The following is a 24,392-nucleotide window of genomic DNA, read 5'->3' on the forward strand; positions in this document are numbered from 1 at the left end:
CAGTTTTCTTGAAAGTTTTAATGGGTTCTTTAGCTGCTGCCTGGTTAGAGGAAGAGTGGACAACCACTGGCTGGTACCAAATCTTAGTGGAAAATCATATCATCATTATTGTCATATGCAGCTGAGAAATGTTTTTTAAATCAAACCTTGGTTTAGATTTTTTTGAGTCATTTGACACATTCATAAGCTGTGTTGGCAACTCTCTACAAGGAAGCCAGATCGTAAAAAAAATAATGGGATACTTCTGATCAAATGGCAAACCCTAATTAAATGAGATTTTTGTATTTTGCTATCACCTGCATATTTCGCTTTGGGTAAATCTTCCCACATTTTCCTGGCTGAATAAGATTTTAGGATAAGAAGTAAGGGTTTCTATTCCATTTTTAGAATTTTTTTTTATTTGGATTTTCGATTTTGAAATTTCTATTTATTCACAATTTTCACACGTAAAACTTACCATCAGTAATTATACCTCTTGCATCAGGCTCCATTCAAGAAGCAGCAGCATGCTCGCACATAGATTATTTTGCTTTGACAGAGTTTTCTATTCAGCTAGGTAATAGAGATCTACCTAGACAGGGCGTAATCGTGCTAGATATTTGCCTGGGGTTATACGATCGAAAAATTTGGTCACTCCACGTCTTCGCTAATAGTTAAAAAATTTAAATGGTTATATAGTTTCTAGATTACTTATTTTGTAGAACGATTAATTTCCTACCAAGTCAATTAATAAAAATACATTAAAGCAATAAAAAAAATAATATAAAGGCACATTTTCAAGGTAGATCTAAATTTTTATTAAACACTATAAATTATAGTATATTTGAAGGAATTTGAAGAAATGGGGATGTAGTACTCATTTGTCGACTATATGACGCTGAATTTCGAGTTTAGCCTGATTGATTATATCAGATTGCATTCCTAAATATTCTGCTGCTTGCTGATCACCCAAACTTCAAATATAAAAATTTGTCTCAAGTGCCTCCCTGACTATAACTAGAAACTGTAATTCACCCCGTTTTGTTAGAAATAGTAAAACTTTACTAAAAAGGAAAATTCATTGCTTAAATTTTTCATTCACTGGTTGATATTTATGTAAGTGTTATTTCCATTTTATGTTACTTTAATACAAAACTATCCCTCTCCCTTACTAAAAAACAAAAGGTTATCCTTCAACCTGAAATATTTGAAATTACCCAAACTTTTGATGCTCATGGCCCTATCGCACCTAAATTTCGTTGTTGCAGAAACTGCTGCATACTAGTACAGAGATTCATATCTCAAAGTTATTTTCCAATTTGGAACAAGTTCTTGGGTTAGCCCCAAATATATGCATTTCTAAAAGTTTTGTTTTGATTTTGTATAAGTTCTGGGATTAGCCAGATAAGTAAGGTCATCGCCTTTTTAATGAATTACTTAGGTTAAAGTTAATATTCGATTAGGCATTTAATGTTGCTCCTGAGCATTACAATAGCTACATTTCCAATTCTGTCCCACTCCCAATCACCGTAATTTAGGATATAATCCTGAGCTATTTACAAAAATTTGATGAGTCTACCTTTGTATTACTTTTTGTTCTTGTTTCTTTTCAAAAGTTGGTTCATAAAGATGAAAAATAGGCCTACCAAAAAAAAAAATGAAAAAAAGAAATAAACACATACAAAATAAACATTTTATACATACATTTTATATATAATTCAGATTTGCATTCAGACATTAAGGGAGCTGGGACATCATTTAAACGGTGGTGATTATCATGTTTGAAAAGAGCATTTAATGGCAAATCGAATGGAATGTTAATTTTTCAGTTAGAGAATTAAGTGAGCCTACGACAAATTTATAAGGAGCGTTACCACAATAACTTTAAAAAGTTCAATCAAACAGTTCGTTGTCACGAACTGTAGTAAGGAGCGACCCAACTCAATAGTAACCGAAACGCTCAAAAACGGAGTTTTGATACCAATAGTTAAACCAAAAGAATCGCATTTTAATGGTGATTTTAAATGTGTAAGTTTTATCAAGTTGTCTTATCCATCAGTTGTCATCAGTTGTCAAGTAGTCTTATCCATCAAAAGTTATGAACCTGAGAAAATTTGCCTTATTTTTAAAAATAGGGGAAAACATCCCCTAAAAGTCATAGAATATTAACAAAATCACTTCATTAGATTAAGCGTATCAAAGAGCCCTACTGTAGAAGTTTCAACCTTCTATCAACAAAGATGTTGAATTTTGTATTTTTTGCCAGAAGACAAATCACGGATGCGTGTTTATTTGTTTTTTTTTTTTACCAAGGGTGATCGTATCGATCCAGTTGTCCTAGAATGTCGCAAGAGGGCACACTCTGGCGGAAATTGAAAGTTCTAGTGCCCTTTTCAAGTGACCAAACGAATTTGAGGTAACCTATTCCCCCTCCCACGCACATTCCCCCCCATAGTCACCGGATCAAAATTTTGAGATAGCCATTTTTTTCAACTTAGTTGGAAACCTAATGAATATGTATTTGGGGATGACTAATCCCCCCCCCCCGCAGTTCCCGGGGGAGGGTCTGCAAGTTACAAACTTTGACTATTTTTTACATATAGCAATTGTTAATTATGAAGTGCAGAGATGTTTTCAGGGGGACTTTTTCGCTTTGGGCGGGGGTGGGTCACAGGGAGGAAGCTACGCGGGAGGATCTTTTCATGGAGGAATTTTTCATGAGGGAAGTGAATTTCCATGAAGGGGGTGCAGGATTTTCTAGCATTATTAAAAAAAAACAATGAGAAAACAAATAATTTTTTTCAGCTGGAAGTAATGACAGCATTAAAACTTACAACCAAATAAAATATTATGTGTACAAGGGTGTTTGTCTCCTCCACAGTACCTTGCTCTTTACGCAAAAGTATTTTTTGTAATTTAAACTATTTATTCTAAGGCCTCTGTGCTTCAGGAGTCATTCTTAAATATCTGGGACAAAATTCAAGCTCTAGTGTAAAGAACGAGGAAATGAAGAGGGGGTGAACCCCCTCATATACGTAATAAAAATACATTAATATAGAAATTCGTTCCATAAGTTAATTCGAAAAGTACGTATGTTTATCATTAACAAAACTGTTCGTAAAAAATAAAAAAGTCTAGTTACATTTTTAAGCGACCAAAAATTGGAGGGCAACTCCTCAGCCACCCCTTTTTTATTAAAATCGTCCAATCAAAACTACGAGAAAGGCATTTAGCTAAACAAAAAATAATATGTAAATTTCACTTTAATTATGCATGATAGATAGATGATAGATTAGATAGATTTATTCACACGAAAAGCCCAATTGGGCCATGGCGACATACACAAAACAAGTGAAAAAAAATACTGCAACAAACATACATTGAAAAGAGATTAAACTAATTATTTAAGAAAACATCACGATACCTCATACCTACCCGGATGAACTTTCCAATATTATTTATAGTTAAGTAACACCTACTTCTCAGAGTTTCCGCAATGCAATCTTCCCCCCCCCCCCCAACCTCCCAACCAGATATTTCCAAGTGCAACTCCTTCAACTCCCTACATTCCCCTGAAAATTTTGCAAAGACTCATCCATCTCTCCAAACATAGGGTAACTGCAAGGACCATCCGTCAATCTATTTCTCCCTAAATATTTCCTAGGTTCTCTAAGAAGTATAAAATTTCCCCTTACATATATTACCCATATCAAATAATCCGAAGACAATCCCATTTTTAGGTAAACTTCTTCGCCTCATTCTCCTTGACCTCCGCATATATCCTATGGGACGGCGTCGTGGCCTTCTCAGCTTGTCAAACCTGACCTTCCTGAGATTCTAGCCTATTAGCAACTAACCTAGATACAGTCCCTACCATCTCAGCAATTACCTAGCCCTGCACGGTCTAATATATTCTTCACGTGATTTGGCCACGAATCCTTCCCCCTATCTTGAAGCATCATTAAAAATGCTTGTTTAACTAGCCCATTATCTTCTATCGATGACACCCTTTCCCGATATTTAACCATACTAATTGACCTACTCTGTCTCATACACTTTATTCCTATATCCCCTGTTAGTACTAGCCCATTGAACTTATTACCAAGTCCCAACATACGCTTAAAAAACCTCAACTGCATTCTCTCTAAATTCAATCCCTTATTAAACCCCATAAGCTCCGCCCCGTAATGCGAAGCCGATCTAAGCCTAGCATTAAAGACATGCTTTAGCAGTCCTACATCCCTAATTACCTTAATACTACTTTTACCTAACAATCCTAGTAAATTCATCTACGTAGTCTAGTGTCCTACCTTCATGCGTAAACTGACACTGCGAGTATATCTGTTCTCCACTTTTCCTACAAACCATTACCATCGACTTCTTTATATTTAATACTAGTTTCTTATTCCTAAAATAAGAAGATGCTAGATCTAGCAGTTGTTGCAAATGTTCTTTACTCTCCGCTACTAATGCTATGTCATCCGCAAAAAGTAATGCCATAATACTTGCACTTGAAAGATTAATTTTTGGGGCGCTTCTACCTATCACATTGTCTTCAAAATCCCTAATATACAATGAAAATAGCCTTGGGAAAATTGTACATCTCTGCTTAACACCGAGTCTACTCCTAATAACCCTATAGAAATCCTTGCCTACCCGTACTACAAAGTTAACTATATTATACATAGATGCTATAATCTTAACAAATGCGCTTGGTAGCTCTAGTGCTAACAACGACTTTATCATTAAACTTCTATTCACTCCATCAAACGTCTCTTTTAAATCCAAAAATGCAACAAATAGCCTGCCCTCTTTTCTCCTAACCTGTTTCCTAATCATTCCTTATAAAATAAAAGTCTCATCTATAGGACTATAGCCTTTTCTGAACCCTGCCTGCGAATCTGATAAAATTCTATTTTGGTCTATCCGATTATTTATACTACACCATAATATCTAAGCAAAAACCTTAATAAGCCCATTACTTAAGCTTATATCTCTATTATTTCCATGGTCTAATCTATCCCCCTTTTAAATAAAGGCACTAGAACAGACGGAGCCCAAGACAAGGGCCATTCTGCACTTTTCAATATACCGGAAAACATTCCTGCTATAACTGGCAGCAGCCACACCCGTCCCCACTTCCAAAGTGCAGTTGGTATTCCATCTATACCTGGAGCAGACCCGCATCTTATTCCTTTCATTGTCTCCCAAACTTCACCTACTTGGATGGGAGCAGCCAAATCATAATCACATTCTTGTATTGGCCTATCAATTACATCACGCTAAGCAGATACCAGATCTAAACTTAAGCTAGTTCCTCCTTGGTCCCTAACCACTTCGTTTTTTGTCTCCTCTACATATGTAGGTCAAGAATCTACTGCTGGAATACCACCAAAAACCTCTGTTCCTAGTATAGAATTTTCAACTACACGCCAAAAAGTCCTAATATCTCCTTCTCTATAATCTTTTTTCAGTTGCTCTCCTGTCCTAATTTCATTTTTCATTATTCGCTCTTTTTTTCTTAATCTTCAACATTTTCTTATACTTATTCCGAATCAACTTACAATTCATATAAAATCTAGTATTTTCCCTACTACCTATGCTATCCCTCGCTTTCCGCAGTGCCTTTAAAACTTCCTGGTGTTTTCTTTCGCAATCATCATAAAAAAAATCCATTATTAATATCATTCTTAACTCTGCAATTTAACTTTGAACCTACCTGATATACAACATCATTTCGTCATGGTAACGGCTCCTCTATTTTTCCATCCCCTAGTAAAACCAAAAATTTCTCTAAATCCTGCTGAACTTCTTTACTCGCCATCATGCTCTGAAAATTTTTCTCATTCTTTTCTGTGATTTTCAGTGCCATTCTAATCCCTAAATCCTCAGTTTCCTTGCATTATTTCTTCCTATCACAATTAGTCGCTAGTTTCTTAGAACTAAACAACTCAAAAATAGCTCCAACAGGCATGTGATCTGAACCTACCACTGCCATCACCTCAAAATCCGCACATAGATGCCAAACAGGAATATCAAAAAACAAGTTTTTTGAACTGCAAGTAAGGAGCAACATTAAAATATAAAATGAACAGAAATTATTCCGTATATAAAAGGGGTTTGACCCCTCCTCAACACCTCGCTCTTTACGCTAAAGTTTTTTATTGTTTTAAAAAGTAGAGATGAAAGAAAGAGTCAAACTTTAGCGTAAAGAGCCAGGCTATGAGGAGGGGTCAACTCCATTTATATACGGAATAATTTCTGTTCAATTAAGTTTTAATGTCGCTCCTTACTTGCAGTTCAAAAAACTTGGTTTTTTATTTAATTTAACTTAAAACTTAATCTCTGCAAAATCATTACAATATCATATTTAACTTTAAGGTACAAGCTGGAAACTGTGAACGAAGCATCAAATAAATTTAGAACTTCTAGTCAGTGCTAGTCAGTAATTGAGCCGAGTCAAAAAGGAGTTGACTTTTAATGTGTTTGAGTTGAATGGAGGTTAAGCTACATGAGAGTTAAGCTAAGCTAGGGTTAAAGTAAAATGGGGCTGAGTGAAATGGCTGTTTAGCTGCATAGTGGTTGAGTAAAGTTTTCACAGTGATCAAAATCTTGCTGAATTGATTAACAGATCTTTTCAGTGAATAATGGAATAGACACCCTTAGTTCCCATTGAAATGGGATCTTCGGTATTAAGTTTGGTACTTATTAATATCTATAGGCAAGGGTTTTAGATTAGTAGAATTGGGAAACAATCATATCTAACGTCGGGAAAGGAGCTTTCTGATTCTAATACTACAAGAAAACTAACAAGTAATATAAATGGCACGACAGCAAAGCCCTGTAGATATGGTGCTGGTAAACCCTATGTAAAAAAGAGCAGGTTCTCTGTAAAATATTTCCCGTGATTTTTCCTGAATTCAGGTATCCATGTTTTCTTTATAGTAAGAAGAGATCTTTACTTTTATGGGGGAAAGATGGAGGTAGGGTATCAACAACGAATTATCATTAGTTTCCTTTCATTTACATTATTGAGTTTCGTTTCCCTATTCTAGTAATTTAGCAACCAATAGCCCAATGGTACCCTGTTCCCTGGAGGTTTTCTTGTGCCATCTAGAATTAATTTATTGTTTTTTTAACACAAAGTTTGCAAGTAATAATTCTGCATTTACCCTTTTTTTACAATAACATTACACCATTTTTACTACAATAATAATTTCCTTGAATTAATATCCTCATCTCAAGGTGCTTCCAAATTTATTGGCCTGGTTTTCCGTTCAAAGATGCCTGACACATGTACAAAAGAGCCAACTTTTGTTTTCTTCTTCTTGTCATACTTTGATCGAAGGACTTCACTTGTCTGTTACGACCTCTTCTTCCTGTTGGAGAACAGGCCGCGAAAAATGCTTTCGACACGAGGTTCCAATTCCAGAATTTGTATGAGGGTATATCCTTCTTTGTCATATTCTCCTCCCTTCTGTTTGGTTAGTGGGAAGTGCGAGTACTTGAGTTACCTGTCCCCAGCAGTTTAAGGCCTAGAGGCCGGCTGGTACCAATACGGCTCTTCCTACTCACTCTCGCTCTCTTCTGCACAGCAGATCTACATTATGAGCTAGCTTATTTTCATTAACTTTTTCATTTGAAAATGTAACGGAATCACATGGTAACTTTAATATCATTTAGAAACTCAAGAATCTCCGAGAAAATCAGGGCTGTAGAACTATTTGATAACTGTTTTTTAAAGTGTAGTGCTGCTACAGTAGGCTGCAAGCCTTGGTCTCTTATCTTAGCTAAAAGCTTTCTTTGTTTAGGAAAAAGGTCCTGACAATCAAATAGAATATGTTGGAGAGATTCTTCCCATTGGTAGCAAAACCTACACAATGGGCTTTGTGACTGCTTGGCTCTATATTTTTCTTTATTTAAATAAACTGACCCAGCTCGGATTCGAAAATGTATACTGTTGGTCAATCTAGATTGAAATGGGGAAGAGAGCTGTGGAGATAAACTGGTCCAAATACGATTAATCCTGCTCCTCATTATATCCCTTATAATTTTTTGGTTAGACTCTGGATATTTGCTATCTGCTGTCTGATGTGCAGTCTCATCTGCTATCTCATTTCCTTTGATTCCACAGTGGCTGGGTACGTGTTGGAACTTAATTTCTATTCCTTGTCTGGAAAGTTGTAGAAGGGAATTCCTAATTGCTGATTAATCATAGTCAGGGGCTTCCCAATTTATTTTTGAGACCAGCTGGAGGGCAGATTTTAAGTCACTAAAAATAACCACTTTTTTGATGGTGGGAGGGACTGCAAGAGAGTATTTAGAGCCATTTCAATGGCTTTCAGTTCTGCTGATAGGACTGAGGAGCCATCAGAAAGTCTGAGGAGCAGCTTCAAATTAAAATCTAGTATCAATACGTCTGTACTTGTCTCCCCTTCTCTTAGCGATCCATATATATATACTTCAAGGTAATCTAGGTAACTCATTTGTTTACTCCTTAAAAATAGCTGAATTATTAACTGTTTTGGAAGGTTATCCTAACTATTAGGGATCAGCTCGAGAATGACTTGAGGGGCAACCATTCTCCAAGTTGGGTAAATCTGGCATATGTAAAGGATTAGACACAGTCTCACTTCTCCAATTCAAAATAGTTTCTTTGAACAGCCTAACTCTAGAGGGAAGTTTTGGAATATGCTTTCTTAGGTCTTCCAGAAGTGTGGAAGTGACAATATGCTTAGGGCCGAAAGTTTGGATCTTCGTGAAGTACTTTGTTGTTACAATTTTCATTCTTTCTTCTATTTTTGGGACCCCAGCAACTCCCCTCAGGGTGTCAACTGGAGTATGGCTGGGAAGACCAAAGGCTATCCTAATGGCTGAATTTTGGAGGGTTTCAAGTATTCTAAGGTGCCTTTTTGATGTGTTACCATAAGCCTGGATTCCATAATCAATTGTCCCTCGTAGATATAATTCATAAATACCCATCAGAGTTTTTGAAGAGGATCCCCAAGAGGCCCCTGCCATTCGCTCCATTAGAACCAGTCTTTTCAAAAAAGAGGTTTTGGTGGCTTCCATATGTGTTTGCCATGTCAACCTTTTGTCAAAATGGACTCCCAGAATATTTTCTGAAGACGCGACTTCTAGAGTTCTTCCACTTATCCTGATCTCTGGATTGGTGGGGGTATTTCTTTTCCTATGGAAAACTATGACCCTGATTTTTTCGGTGGACAATGGGACTCCATGATCCTTGGAATACTGGTGAATTTCTTCTAGAGTTATCTGTGCTGATTTTGAGGTTTCTTCTATGCTGGAGCTTTTGTGGCATGTTAGTAGGTCATCAGCAAACATGCTTCTAATATCAACGGTTGTGGAGGTTTTAAGGTCAGATATAAATATAGAGAAAAGAAGAGTGCTTATAATTGCTCCCTGCGGAAGGCCACGCTTTATTAATCGAGGGGATGAAAGTTCCTTCCCCTTCTAAAGTTTGCCCTTCTAAATAACTTTCAATAAAAAGGCTTATTTTTTGTGGGAATCCAAACTTTATTATTTTTGAAGTCATTTTTATGGCATACATTGTTATAAGCTCCTTCAAAATCATACAAGACTGCCACGGATATTTTCCTCCTTCAAATACTGTTTTTATAAAAAAAAATTAATCTGACTATGCTATCTAGTGTACTGTGATGTTTCCTGAAGCCTGTCAGCTCAGCCTGAATCAACTCGTTCTTTTCCATGAACCACTCCAGCCTTTTGTAGACCAATTTCTCAAATAATTTTCCCAGTCAGGGTAATATAGAAATAGGTCGGTAGGACTTAGGGTCGTTGCTCGGCTTCTGCATTTTGAGAACTGCTTTAATGATGGTGGGTTTCCATATCCATGGGAAAGTACTATTAGGCCAACACCGGTTAAATACCATTAATATTCTTGTTCTGAATTTTCAGGGCTTTTTATTAACCACAGGTTGTCTACCTTGTCGGTTCCAGGCGTTGAAGGAGTTTTCAAATTTCTGTATTGCCATATTTAATTCATCTTTTGTGAAGGGTTTCAGTAAGTCATCTTGATAAGGCAAAGATTTGGGTTGTTGTCCTCCTCTATGTACTTTGGAGTTGAAAACTTCAGCGGGGTACTCAAAAGCATCTCCAAGGGTCTCTTCCTTTTCTATTTCAGTTTGCAAGATGACTCCATCCTTTTCCAGAGGGTAACCTTGTTCCTGACTTTTGATTCGGTTGCCATTCATGCGGGCTATAAAGTTGTGAATTTTCGTTGGAGGTAGTTTTGTGTCAAGGTTAGATGAGAAATTGGGCCATGCTGTCTTCTTTGCCTCTCCTATGGTTCTCTTAACAATAGCCTCTGCCTTTCTGAGAATTATAAGACCTTCAATTGAAGGAGACCTATTTTCTTTCCTTAGCGCTACTCTCTTTTGTCTGACTGCCACCTCGCGATCCTTGTTCCACCAAGGCTTTGGTGGATGGTATTCTAGTGTCTTTCTGAATCCTTTGGTCTTAGGTATAGAAATTGTCAGCTGCTTTCAGAATGGTATTGTTAAGCAGGGTGGTGGCTTCTTCTGGATTCTGACATGCATCTATTTCAATGTTATTATGTATCCCTAGAAAATTCTGGAACCTTAGTCAATTTGCTTTTCTGTTTCGGAATTGAGGGGGGATTTCTTCTAAAATGCTATCTATCCCATAAAGGGATGTTAATATCCCGTAGTGGTCCGTGAACAATTCATCAATTGTTTCAATTGTTTTAGTATCTCCTATGGAGCTGCTTCCAATCTGGAGATCGATAGTGGAAGTGGTTTTACTTCTTGGGCCAGAATATGTGTTTAAATTCTTTGGGGTATATACCATTACGTTTGCTCCCTCTTCAATAATTTTTTCTTTGCTCTTCTCTGTTTTATTTGGCTTTTTATCACTTCAAAGTTTTCTATGACCATTAAAATCCCCAATGATTAATAGCTCATCTCCTGAAGTAACTAGCTTTTCAATATTACTAAAAATGTCTAAATTTCCATCTGGGTTATAATACGAGTATATTTTTATTCTTTTTCCATCATTTCTTTCTACAAGTATACCAACAACATCTTTGTCTTGGGTGAGATTAATATTAATAAGGCTACTATATTTAAGGTGTTCTCTGATAAGAATAGCAACTCCTCCTCCCCTTCTTAAAGAGCTCCTATCTTTCCTGTATATTTTATACCCTTGTATTTCCAATCTTTTGGCTTCATTTAGATTTGTTTCTTGCAGGCAGATTATGTCCACCCTTCTTTTATTGATAAATTGTGTCAGTTGAGCTATTTCCTTTTTATTTGCTGAAATCGTGTTCCACTGAAGAACTGTAAGGGTTCTTTAGACTTTGAATCTTTGACAGCAGGCTTATTGACTGCCATTTTGTTGGGGCTTGGAAGTGGTGGGGTGATTGCTTAATTGGCCATTGTTCTGAGCCATTTTGCTTGTGGAGTCACTGGAACTTTTTTTTTGCTTGTGGATGGCTTTGATTCCAAGTTCCTTGCTTTTGAGGTCATCTCTTGAAATATACTATTTGCAGAGGTGGAAATTTCAGGGCCAAAGAATATTTTAATAACTTCCATTTTCAGGAGAGCTTTCACTGATTCCTGAAAGTTGCTGCTGTTGATAAGTTCCATAACAGTAATTGGTGTCATCATTCCTTCCAATCTTTCTTTTGTCTCCTCACCAAGGCACCTAATCTTGCATTCTGGGAGTAATTTTGATGATGAGTAACTGGGGAAATTCCTGGTAGGGTTGTTGGTCTGGATGTTCCAGTAACTTAGGTTGAATTAGGGGTTGATGCTACTGAGGCATACAAAGTTTGATTTTGGATTTCTGTGGCTGAACGTCCACTCCTGCAGGTTTGTGATGCTTTTCAGATCGAGGTTGTAGGTTTAGGTGTGGGTCTGTTAGTGGTAGGGTTCGAGGTGTTAGCATATCTTTTTGCTGTTGTTTTTTAATCGGCCCTGTAGGACCAGATAAGAGGGGCCACAAAGTTAGGTCTTGAATGGGAGGCAAAGAGGTTGGTGTTTTTAGAGCTACTTTAGGGCCAGGAAAGGGGAGTTCTTTCATCATTGCTGCTGCTAGTCCAATGGGAATCCACTGGGTCTCTGCTACCCTTAAAATTTGGCAACGTTTTACATATGCTTTGCAATTAGTAGTTTCTGTTGGTTTATGTGCACCTTCGCAGTTTTTGCAAAAAGCTGATTTTGTGCAGCTTGTTTCAGTATGATCTTTCTCAGAGCATCTCGTGCAAAAAATTTCAGTGGCTAAACATCTATTTTCTGTATGTCCAAATGGAAAACATTTATTGCACTGCATTGGTTTTTCTTTGTATATCTTTATTGGCGTCTGATTTCCCATCACAAAAACTTTTTGTGGAGGGGTCTGTTGCTTAAGGACTAAAACAACTGACTTACTTTCAACATCTGGTTTGATACTTTTCTTTTTAGTCTTGTCACCTCTAGGACTTCAAGCTGATTTCCTCTCTCATCACAACAGCTGCTTTTGATTTCTTCTGTTGAATAACAGATGTGATATTGTATACTACCACCTTACAGGATTGCTTCTCTTTGGTCTTCTGCCTTTACTGCAAAGTTAAGGAGTTCTTTAATCTGCAGGGCTTGTTTTGTAAGTTGCCTATTCTGCAAATAAATGTCTATGTCACTTGATCTGAGGACATTTACTTTAGAGTTAGACCTCATTTGCCAAAGATGCTCTTACGAATTTTTTCAATATCTTTTATTGAGAAGTGAATCTCCTTATCTACCCCTGAAGGCCGGATAGCCGACATTTCACCTAGTAAGCAAGGAAAGGGGTTTCTTGATGGTTGTCTTGGGGTTGAAGATCTTTTTTGGGGTTGTCTTGCTACTGGGGAAGGGGAGAATCTTCTGGTCTCTCTCGCTTATTTCTCTTTGGTTGTTGGACTATCTGATAGCCATCTTTAGTAAGGTAATCAGGTGGTAGTAGCTTTGGGCTTTCTGTCGTTGGTGAATCATTTTACAGTTATAAATGCTGCTATTTATGAATCAGCTTTATCCATCTCTGGTGAGAGATGGTCTTGGAAAACCGTCTGGTAGGAGTTTAATCCCCAACTCATCATACATCAAAAAGAGGGTTGACTATTTATATAGCCTAGGCTTTTATATATATATATATATATATATATATATATATATATATATATATATATATATATATATTTATATATATGACTGACTCTGTATAATGGGAAAAAATCCAGGGGCATGCAAGGTCTTAAAACATGTGGAATGACTTATCTGTGCAGTAGGCGTATGCCTGACGCACACAGTACACACTCGCTGTGACATTTCGCAAAATAAATAATTCTCTCGAAATTCTTAGGAACCCCGTAGAACCAAATTTTGAAATCTCTTAGAATTTATCTGAGAATTTATCAGTTTTAAAAGAATTTATCAGAATAAGAAAGGAAGAGATTTTGGATTCTACCTATATTTTCCCTATTTTTGGGAGAAATGGGTCTGCAAGTTACAAACTTTGACCATTTTTTACATATAGCAATTGTTAATTATGAAGTGTAGAGATGTTTTCAGGGGGACTTTTTCGATTTGGGCGGGGGTGGGTCACAAGGAGGAAGCTACGCGGGAGGATCTTTTCATGGAGGAATTTTTCATGAAGGAAGAGAATTTCCATGAAGGGGGCGCAGGATTTTCTAGCATTATTAAAAAAAAAAAAAACAATGAGAAAACAAATAATTTTTTCAGCTGGAAGTAATGACAGCATTAAAACTTACAACCAAATAAAATATTATGTGTATAAGGGTGTTTGTCTCCTCCACAGTACCTTGCTCTTTACGCAAAAGTATTTTTAGTAATTTAAACTATTTATTCTAAGGCCTCTGTGCTTCAGGAGTCATTCTTAAATATCTGGGACAAAATTCAAGCTCTAGTGTAAAGAACAAGGAAATGAAGAGGGGGTGAACCCCCTCATATACGTAATAAAAATACATTAATATAGAAATTAGTTCCATAAGTTAATTCGAAAAGTACGTATGTTTATCATTAACAAAAATGTTCGTAAAAAATAAAAATTCTAGTTACATTTTTAAGCGACCAAAAATTGGAGGGCAACTCCTCAGCCACCCCTTTTTTATTAAAATCGTCCAATCAAAACTACGAGAAAGCCATTTAGCTAAACAAAAAATAATATGTAAATTTCACTTTAATTATGCATGATAGATAGATGATAGATTAGATAGATTTATTCACACGAAAAGCCCAATTGGGCCATGGCGACATACACAAAAGAAGTGAAAAAAAATACTGCAACAAACATACATTGAAAAGAGATTGAACTAATTATTTAAGAAAACATCACGATACCTCATACCTACCCGGATGAACTTTCCAATATTATTTATAGTTAAGTAACACCTACTAACACCTATATATATATATATATATATATATATATATATATATATATATATATATATATATATATATATATATATATATATATATATATATATTTATATTTATATATATATATATGATTGACTCTGTATAATGGGGAAAAATCCAGGGGCATGCAGGGTCTTAAAACATGTGGAATGACTTATCTGTGCAGTAGGCGTATGCCTGACGCACACAGTACACACTCGCTGTGACATATCGCAAAATAAATAATTCTCTCGAAATTCTTAGGAACCCCGTAGAACCAAATTTTGAAATGTCTTAGAATTTATCCGAGAATTTATCAGTTTTAAAAGAATTTATCAGAATAAGGAAGGAAGAGATTCTGGATTCTACCTATATTTTCCCATTTTTGGGAAAAAATGGGTCTGCAAGTTACAAACTTTGACCATTTTTTACATATAGCAATTGTTGCTATATGTCTCACCTCACAAAAGGGTGAGAACCCTGTTGTAGCTACTATTTACAAAAATGTGGAATTCGCAATGAAACGTCCTTTTTTCAGAGGGGTGATCGTATCAAGAAAAATGTCCTAAAAGGTGGGGGAGGGCTTATTCAATATATAATTATATGTTTTAGAGCGTTTTTAAAGTGACTAATGAGATTGTGCTATGGGAAAATTGTGTTTTCTGCAATTTTTAGGCACCAAAGTACGATTTTGTTCCATGGGAGAGCAAATAGGTATCTATTAAAAATTTTAAGATAATTGATTTAATAATATCCAAAAAATATACTGAGCTTCCATGTTGCGGAGGAAGTAATGTCGTATGGTAGCGCATTCGTTCCTGAAAAGTCACGCAGGCCATACAGGTAAAGGTGCTCCAGACAGGAAAACCTTGTGATATCCACCTAACGGACGATACCTAATACCTTCTTATAAACTCAGCCTGATATAATTTTTGAACATTTCTTTTGCTTAGACCATTGCTTGCTTATGTAGAGTAAGCAGCTCTGTCAATTCTAAAATTTACTGGGTTCTGACTTAGAGTTGGACTGGTTTGTTATTTGATAAAATTAGAAATATATGCCCTTTGAAGACACTTCAGACAGGAAATCTTCACCTATGAATAAGTCTTCAATCGCAAGGGGTGAACTGGTATTAAATGCAATAATTGTTAGTGGGGGGTGTCGCGGAAGGGAAATTTGTATTAAGAAAGAAGCTGACGGATATATATATATATATATATATATATATATATATATATATATATATATATATATATATATATATGTATATATATATATATATATATATATATATATATATATATATATGACGTAAAGTCTTGGTAAAGAGCAAAAACGAAATGGTTTTAATTCCAATATCACCCAAATTATTCGGTAAAAATGACTAGCCAGGCGGCGAGTCCTTTTTATTCATTGTTCCCCTCCCAATGTTTTTGATAGTGAATCTTTGGTCGGTATCAGACTGACTCTGCAGGAAGTAATTGCTCGTACATCTTATTCCCAGTCTGTTATCTCTATGCACTTATATCATAGGGCAACTTTTCTATAATTACTACTGATTTCATATTTTCAAATTATACGCTTTATATCGTAAGGTATTAGATTATATATCCTGCGCCTTTATATATTTGTCAAGGCTATGGTTCATAGATATTAATGAAACTCTTGTTATTCTAAAGTTAGGTTTTGAGATTATAAAAATAACTTTTCAGTTTTTTCATTCTTTTTCAATTGTATCTAAAAAACAATATACAGAAAGATATTTGTGGTAAAGACAAAATGAAATATTTCATTTTTCAATCGCATAATTGCAATAGTACCATAAATTGCAAAGAATAGACAAATTAACTAAAGATAAGCAAATGAATAGATATTGGTAATATGAACAATCTTAAAGAAATGGCTATGTTCATCAGTAGAGAATAGAGAAATGTTCTTCCTGCTAAGTTAGAATTAAAGACAGTTTTAATTTGAATATTTAAAATTAAAAATAAAATTAAGTCTGAAGACAGAAAAATTATTAAGGAGCAAATGAAGTTTATCCAAATATTTGTTTTTAAATCAGTTCTGACTGGGCTTGAAGTTATATGCCAGTGGTAAACTCAGAATAACCTAGATGATAAAGAGGTGAATGCACTTACGCCTAAATTAGTATGATACATTTTATGTCTCAGATGCTCCATTTCCGATTCAAATTGGATCCGAGAACATAGGGGGTTGGAGGGGGAAACAGAAATCTTGGAAAACGCTTAGAGTGGAGAGTTCGGGATGAAACTTGATGGGAAGAATAAAAACATGTTCCAGATACGTGATTGACGTAACTGGAACGGATCCACTCTCTTTGGGGGAGTTGGGGGGGGTGTTAATTCGGGAAAATTAGAAAAATTGAGGCATATTTAACTTAAGAACAGGTGACTGAATCTTAATTAAATTTGATATTTAGAAAGAACTCATGTCTCAGAATTATTATTTTAAATCCCAAACAGATCTGGTGACATTGGGGGGAGTGGGCAAGGGAAACCGAAATCTTGGAAAACGCTTAGAGTGGAGAGATCGGGATGCAACTTGGTGGGAACAATAAGCAAATGTCGTAGATAAGTGATTGACGTAACCTGAATGGATCTGCTCTCTTCGGAGGAGTTAGGGGGATCCAGTGCTTTGGCAAGTTTGATGCTTCCAGACGTGCTAGGACGATAAAAATTGGTAAGCGTGTCAGGGACCTGCAAGAATTGACCTGATAAAGTCGTTTTACCGATTTGACCATCTGGTGGCTGGAAGGAGAGGAAACATTAGAAAAAATGAGGCATTTTTAACTTACGAGTAGATGATCGGATCTTAATGAATTTTGATGTTTAGAAGGACCTCGTGTCTCAGAGCTCTTATTTTAAATCGACCTCTTGATTCTTAGAATTTTGCTAGAATCAATGCCGTATGAGCTCTTGGCTCTTCTGGCCTTGTCACAAGTTCCATATGAGCTCTTAGCTCTTGTTTCTGGTATTAATGCTAGAGTAGAGAAAACAGTAATAATTTTGAAAAGAAACTGAGGAAATTTTGCCTTTAACGAGCTTGATGGTGCTCATTATACTCCTTAAAGCATAAAGTATTTTCAAAAACAAATTAGCATTGAATAAGGCAATTAATTTATTTTGATTTTTTGGTGAGGCCTAGCAAACCAAATTTGGCCATCTGCTAGTTTATGTATATATTTTTTAAAGTTGACTGTTTGTTAAATGGCATGCATCATCGAATCATATTAATACATATAAAATAGTATAAACAAACAACAAAAATGTTTTGCAAATGTATTGAAGATTTTCTACCTTTTATAAACTAATTGCTGCTCTGTACATTGGTGCTTAAACAACACAGAATCTTTGAAACATTGCCGTACATTTTGATACTTTACAAGACCACTTTGTCAGTAGTACCTTTCGGGTGTGGCCAAGTTGATTGAAATTATCCAGATGCCTCTCTTTTTTTTTACAGAATAAACTAGATATAATAAAATTAAAGAAGCAGATGTTTATTTTCCGACCTCAATAACCAAATGCAGTAGGTTTCGTACCTGTATTTTACGTATTTAAACAAGTATCCTATCCAAGAAATAGGTAAAATTAGACCAAAGTCAAATTAGAATATTTCTAACTAGCCGAGAATCAGACTTGTGAGTTTTTTTCTAGCATATAATATCATTCTTACCAACAGATGATGAAAACATTATAACAAAGCAGAATCCAATGAAAACATCATGTCCTTTAAAGTAGGAAACTTTTGGAAGTTTTGAGTCAGCATATGAGGCAAGGGTTACTAAGGACAAAATTGATGTAATGCTGATGCTTAACTTTGCAGCAATATCAGGTTCTGGTAGCAGGAAAGCAAGCCACGAAACCATGACGATCATTAGGGCGGGAAAATAGATCGACATTAAAGCAATTAAAGGTGATCTTCTAAGCTTAAGCTCAAACCAAAGCACTTGGTAGACTGGATCATTCTCGTCAAATACCGCTATAAAGAAACAAACAAAAATAATAAAAAGAGAAAATGACTAAACCGTTGATAGTACACCCAGAAAGTTAATCTGTCCTAAGAGCTATGAACATACGAAAGGGGTTTACTTTCGCGAGAGGAGGAAGAAGTTCATTAAAAAATTAGAGTAGATATATTGAAGGGAGCATACAGAATATATATATATATATATATATATATATATATATATATATATATATATATATATATATATATATATATATATATATATATATATATATATATCTGTATGTATATATATATATATATATATATATATATATATATATATATATATATATATATATATATATATATATATATATATATATATAGAAAAATTATGAAAGTTTTTTAAAGACCTGCTTATTCTGGCGATCATTCTACTATGCATGGGTTAAGCAGTGGTATCCTTAGCGAATATATAAACTACCTTTTTAAAAACATGTATGTTTTAAATATATATCATCTGCAGCACAGTAGCACTGCCTAAGCAAAGAGCGATATAGTGTCTATTTATTAATATTGTGTTTCTTTTCTTTTCCCAGCCACTTCATATGCAACCGGTGATCATAGAAGTTTTGTAGATTAGAAATTTAAAGTCCAGTGTCTCTTTTACAAGTCAGAGTTATTTTAGGGTAGCCAGCCCCCCCCCACGCCATTTTAACACACTCTTAACACCAAAAGCACCCTATATAAATTGCGAGATAATAATTTTACTCAAATAGTTGAAAGATCCATTAAATATGCCCCCCGACATTTTTTTTATCCCCAAACCCTGAGGTATGAGCCACAAGTTATGGAAGTTGCCGATCTCCTATATGTAGGTTCAAAACTAAGAAAGTGAAGTATGTCTCACATAGGGTGATCTTTGGTATCGGAAAGGGCTAACGGTGATAAGTTGAAACTTTTTGAGAGTGCTACGGGGGTGGAGTGCTGGGCTTAATCAAAAGACACAATGTTTTTGAGAGAGAGAGACACTTTTTATTATACATATATTATCAATATACAAAAGAACCAGATCAGCTACTTTAGAAAGTCAAAGACTTGTTAGTAGTGGATGATAAACATTAATGAGCAGCAATACCAACAACATTAACAAAACAAAACAGAAAATGAAACAAAATGAAACAAAAAAGTGGGAACAAGAAAACAACAGGAAAACAAAGAATAACAAGAGAAAAAAAATAGTACTTTAAAAACAACTCAATAAGCCATCCCGATTAAATTATTTACTTAATCTCTTCCCAGAAGGTGGTTTTTCAGTCTACTCTTAAACTGCCTAACATTTTCAGATAACCTTATCCTCATTGGTAAAGAATTCCACACTACTGATCCAGCAAACCTGGGACCAAAAATTCCTCTCTGAGATCTGCGTCACTCATATACCAAATCATCCATATTTCTATTCTCATAACTGTGGTATGAAGAATTCCTTGAAAACATTTGACAAAAAATTTCAGGGGATAATCCACAAATACTCTGAAATACAAATATAGCAAGTTGATAATCATTGAAGTTGGCTAACATTAAAGATCATGAGTCTCCTATAACAATTAACTGTATCATTATCACCGTGTACATAATTTCCTAATAGTCTAATAACTTTGTTTTGTAAAACCTGAACACGTTTAAAATATGTATAAAATCCACCAGCCCATATCACACAGCCGTAAGAAATATAAGGCATGACAATAGAATGACAAAGAGTTAAAAGGGCAGAACAGGGTAACTGATTTCTCAGACGCCAAATCAGACCAAGCCCTCTAGATACCCTAGCTGCCACTTGATTACCATGTGCTTTCCAATTCAAATTTTTATCAAGCTTGAAGCTAAGGTATCTCACCACAGCTAAATGTTTCAATGGCCTACTACAAAGAAATATTTTTCCATTTAAATCGACTGGACTTCCTTTCCTACTAAACAATATAAAATTAGGCTTTAAAACATTCACTGATAAACGGTTAATCTTTGTAAAATTAAAAGACAACTTAAAGCTAGATTAATTTTCTCCACAAGATCATCAGCATTTCTTGTAGCAGCTGACAATATCGTGTCATCATTGAAAGAGGGATTAACAACGCTCGGAACATAAAACCGCATAGTATCTACATATACAAGATATAATAAAAGACCCAAAACAGAACCTTGCGGAACACCACAACTTATCTAAAATTTATTAGATATAACATTATCAAAACATACACGTATCAACCTCCCTATCAAATAAGATTCAAACCACTTTAAAATACTATCTGTGACTCCAAGTGACCTTAGCTTATCAATTAATATTTTAAAACCAACCGTGTCAAACGCTTTTTTCAAATCTATAAAAACCGATAAAGTCTTTTCACCATTTTCCATTTATACATTCAGAAAATCAAGAAAATGGTTCATAGCGTGAACAGTAGAGCGTCCTTTCCAGAATCCAAACGGACTATCACTTAAAAAACCATGTTTTGTTAAATGTGCATAAAGCCTTTTATGCATAACTTTTTCGTACAACTTCGAGAAAACCGACAGAAGGGAAATCGGTCTCCTGTTAATCAGATCAGTCTTTAAGCCACATTTGTGTAGAGGAATCACTCCCGCCTCTTTAAGTTTTTGCAGGAATTCTCCCGATTTTAGTGATAAATTAATCAAGGAAGTAAGGCATGGTAGGAGATAAACCATAATATGCTTGAAGGTCTTAAGGCTTATACCGTCATTACCTGAAGAGTTTGACTTGATACTATTTATAAACTCTTTCAACTCCTGAATATTCGTTTCTTCGGCCTTCATAGTTAGTCCCAGGCCTCTATCATCAATAAAAGCTTTCCAACTTGTTCCTTGACTCAGTGGCTAGTCAGCCTTTTGAATCACTTCACCAATCGTCGAGAAGTAGGCACCAAAGTGATTCAAAATGCTCTGTTTGCCTTCATGGACTTTTCCATCCACAATTAGTGAAGCTGGCGTATTTTCCTTTTTTTTTTTCACTGCCCACCACTTCCTTCAAAATCATCTATGTTCCCCTTGAGTCCCTCTCTGTTGCCCTTAGTTTTAATTCATAATAACTCTTTACACAAGATCTTTGTAAAGTATTCACTTGATTTCTTATTTTTTTGAACTCTTCAAATATATCAGCTGGATGTGCATCCAAGTTGTCTAAAGAGCGTGTTGGCGAGATCTTAAGAACGACTAGGGGTATTAAATTTGAACTTTCAGGGAATATTGTGGTGGAAAATTAATTAAACTAATGGACATTACATTCATCCAGATTATCAAAATGGCATATCAGCAATATCGCTGGAACGGCTAAAGATATTAATTGAAACTCTTGAAGAATGTTGGGGGGTGTTGATCTATATCAAAAGCTGCTATATTGATCGAGGTGGTCCAAATAGTGTATAAACAATTTTGTAATTATATCTAATGGTGTTAAGTTGGAACCTTAAAAGAATGTTGACAGGAATTTGGAATAAATAAAAACAAGTTTTATTCGTCCCGTTTGCCAAATGATGCATCTGTAAAATCTTACGAACAGTTTATGTTGTTCATTTTAACTTCAAAATGGCGGGTATGCAATACTTTAGGTATAACTAAAGACGTGAAGTTGAAACGTTTATTGATTATTGAGGGTCTAAATTGAGTTAAATTAAAAGACACAATGTTTTATATAGGTTGTCATAATTTTTTTTTCCGTAATATCTCAGGAAGGCTAAGGATATTAGATTGAAGCTTTCAGGAAATGTTGAGGAGTTATGGAACTAAAAAAAAGCTTTATATACATACAAGTCGCCAAAATGACGTATCCACAGTATCTTAGGCATGGCTTAGGGTATTCATTGAAACGTTCATTTGAGGGGATAATGAGTTCAATCAAAAGACACTAGGCACATCTAGGTTGTCAAACCGGTGTTTCTAGAATATCTTGGGAACGGATAAGGAATTAATTGAACATTTCAGGGAATTTTGGAGCATGTTGAGCTAATTTAAAAGAATATATAAACATTCATTTTTTTTCAAAATGGTGTTTGTGTAATATTTAACGTAGGCCTACATCTAAGGGCAATAAGTCAAATCTTCCAGGGAATGGAAGATCACCATTGCAACATCACAAACACAGAAATAAACATACACCATAAAAAAAGAAAAAAAGAAGAAAACAGAAGGAGAAAAGAAGACTGTTTTCCGACTTTAGTAATTAATATAGATCAGTTCTTGAATGAGGCCTTAACCCTACTCATTCATCCAATTACATAAGTCAAACAGCATAGCCATACACAATCAACCGTAAAGAATAATCCATGGACAGGCAGTCGTGTATGTCGTGGCAGTCGTGATTGTATATACATCCAAGTTGACAAAAATCACTTATTGGTGATTTTTATCTAATCAAGGATAATATCTGATAAAAGTGAATTTTATCTGATAAAAGATAATATCTTTTACAACTTATTGGGGATAATATTTAAATCAAGAGAAACTATGTTAACCTTTCAAAAAGGTCATACATCTTTCGTTTAAGTATAATTTTAACCCAATAAAAAGGAAGGTCTCTAGGAATTTTGGAATCCTCAGAAAGCTAAAAAGCACATTAACCGAGTTGGTTCTCAAACCTCTTTTCTACAGCTTAGTCGAGTCAATTGTTTCATTTTATTACGTTATTTGGATGTCCACCTTTTCTTCGCCACAGAAGCAACTTATAAAACTTTATTATAAAGCAAACTATTACTCAGGCAATTAACCGTTCTTCATTTAAATCCTGGCTTGACTAATATCTTTTACAACTTATTGGGGATAATATTTAAATCAAGAGAAACCATATTAACCTTTCAAAAAGGTCATACATCTTTCCTTTAAGTATAATTTTAACCCAATAAAAAGGAAGGTCTCTAGGAATTTCGGAATCCTCAGAAAGCTAAAAAGCACATTAACCGAGTTGGTTCTCAAACCTCTTTTCTACAGCTTAGTCGAGTCATTTGTTTCATTTTATTACGTTATTTGGACGTCCACCTTTTCTTCGCCACAGAAGCCACTTTTAAAACTTTATTATAAAACAAACTATTACTCAGGCAATTATATTTAAATCCTGGCTTGACTCAAATCAAGTTATTTGATTTTGTTTTCTCCTTTTACATTTTTAGAATTGCATGGCAGCCTTCCTGTTGTGCTTTGTAATAATAAATCTATTATTTTTGATCAATTGACTTTTCACCTCGCCCCTTTCAACAGCTTACATATTCCTGACAGTCCCTCAATGTGGCCTGAATTCCGCCCCTTATAGCTTATAACATGATATGGACCGTACTCCTGGATTCTGCATGAAACTGTCACTCGTTTTGTGTCTTGAAAAGAATTAAATGAAAAAAAATAATTTTTTTAGCTGAAAGTAAGGAGCAACATTAAAACTTGAAACGAACAGAAATTACTCCGTATATGAAATGAGTTGTCCCCTCCGCAACCCCTCGCTCCTTACGCTAAAGCTTTTAATTGTTTTAAAAAGTAGAATTGTGGCAAAGAGTCAAACTTTAGCGTAAAGAGTGAGGGTTTGCGGAGGGGAAAACTCATTTCATATACGGAGTAATTTCTGTTCGTTTTAGGTTTTAATGTCGCTCCTTACTTTCAGCTAAAAAAATTAGTTTTTTTTATTTAATTTCTGAACGTTTTTGAATTAATGCATGTTTGGTTTTGGCTCTCCGCACATAAATTATTAAAATGAAATTTGTATATTAATTTTTTTTGGCTAAATGGCTTTCTCTTAGTTTTGATCAGACGATTTTGAGAAATAAGGGGTGGAGAAGGTGGCCTAGTTGCCCTCCAATTTTTCGGCTACTTAAAAAGGCAACTAGAACTTTTAATTTTTAACGAACGTTTTTATTAGTAAAAAATATACGTAACTTAAGAATTAACTTACGTAACAAACTTTCATAACCTTATATTTTTATTTTGTATACGAGGTGGTTTGTACCC

The 24,392-nt window shown here is 35.1% G+C and overlaps 1 protein-coding gene across 1 annotated transcript in view; it reads right to left on the minus strand.

Moving 5' to 3' along the window:
* LOC136032740 (gamma-aminobutyric acid receptor subunit rho-2-like) overlaps window positions 1-24,392 on the minus strand; it is a 70,271-nt gene that overhangs the window by 4,719 nt on the left and 41,160 nt on the right. Inside the window, exon 6 of the mRNA XM_065713112.1 lies at window positions 18,114-18,419. Within this exon, the coding sequence (XP_065569184.1) occupies window positions 18,114-18,419 (306 nt within the window). The remainder of the gene's footprint in view (window positions 1-18,113; window positions 18,420-24,392) is intronic.

Source organism: Artemia franciscana, chromosome 1 (assembly GCF_032884065.1).
Source record: "Artemia franciscana chromosome 1, ASM3288406v1, whole genome shotgun sequence".
NCBI classification, from domain to species: domain Eukaryota; kingdom Metazoa; phylum Arthropoda; class Branchiopoda; order Anostraca; family Artemiidae; genus Artemia; species Artemia franciscana.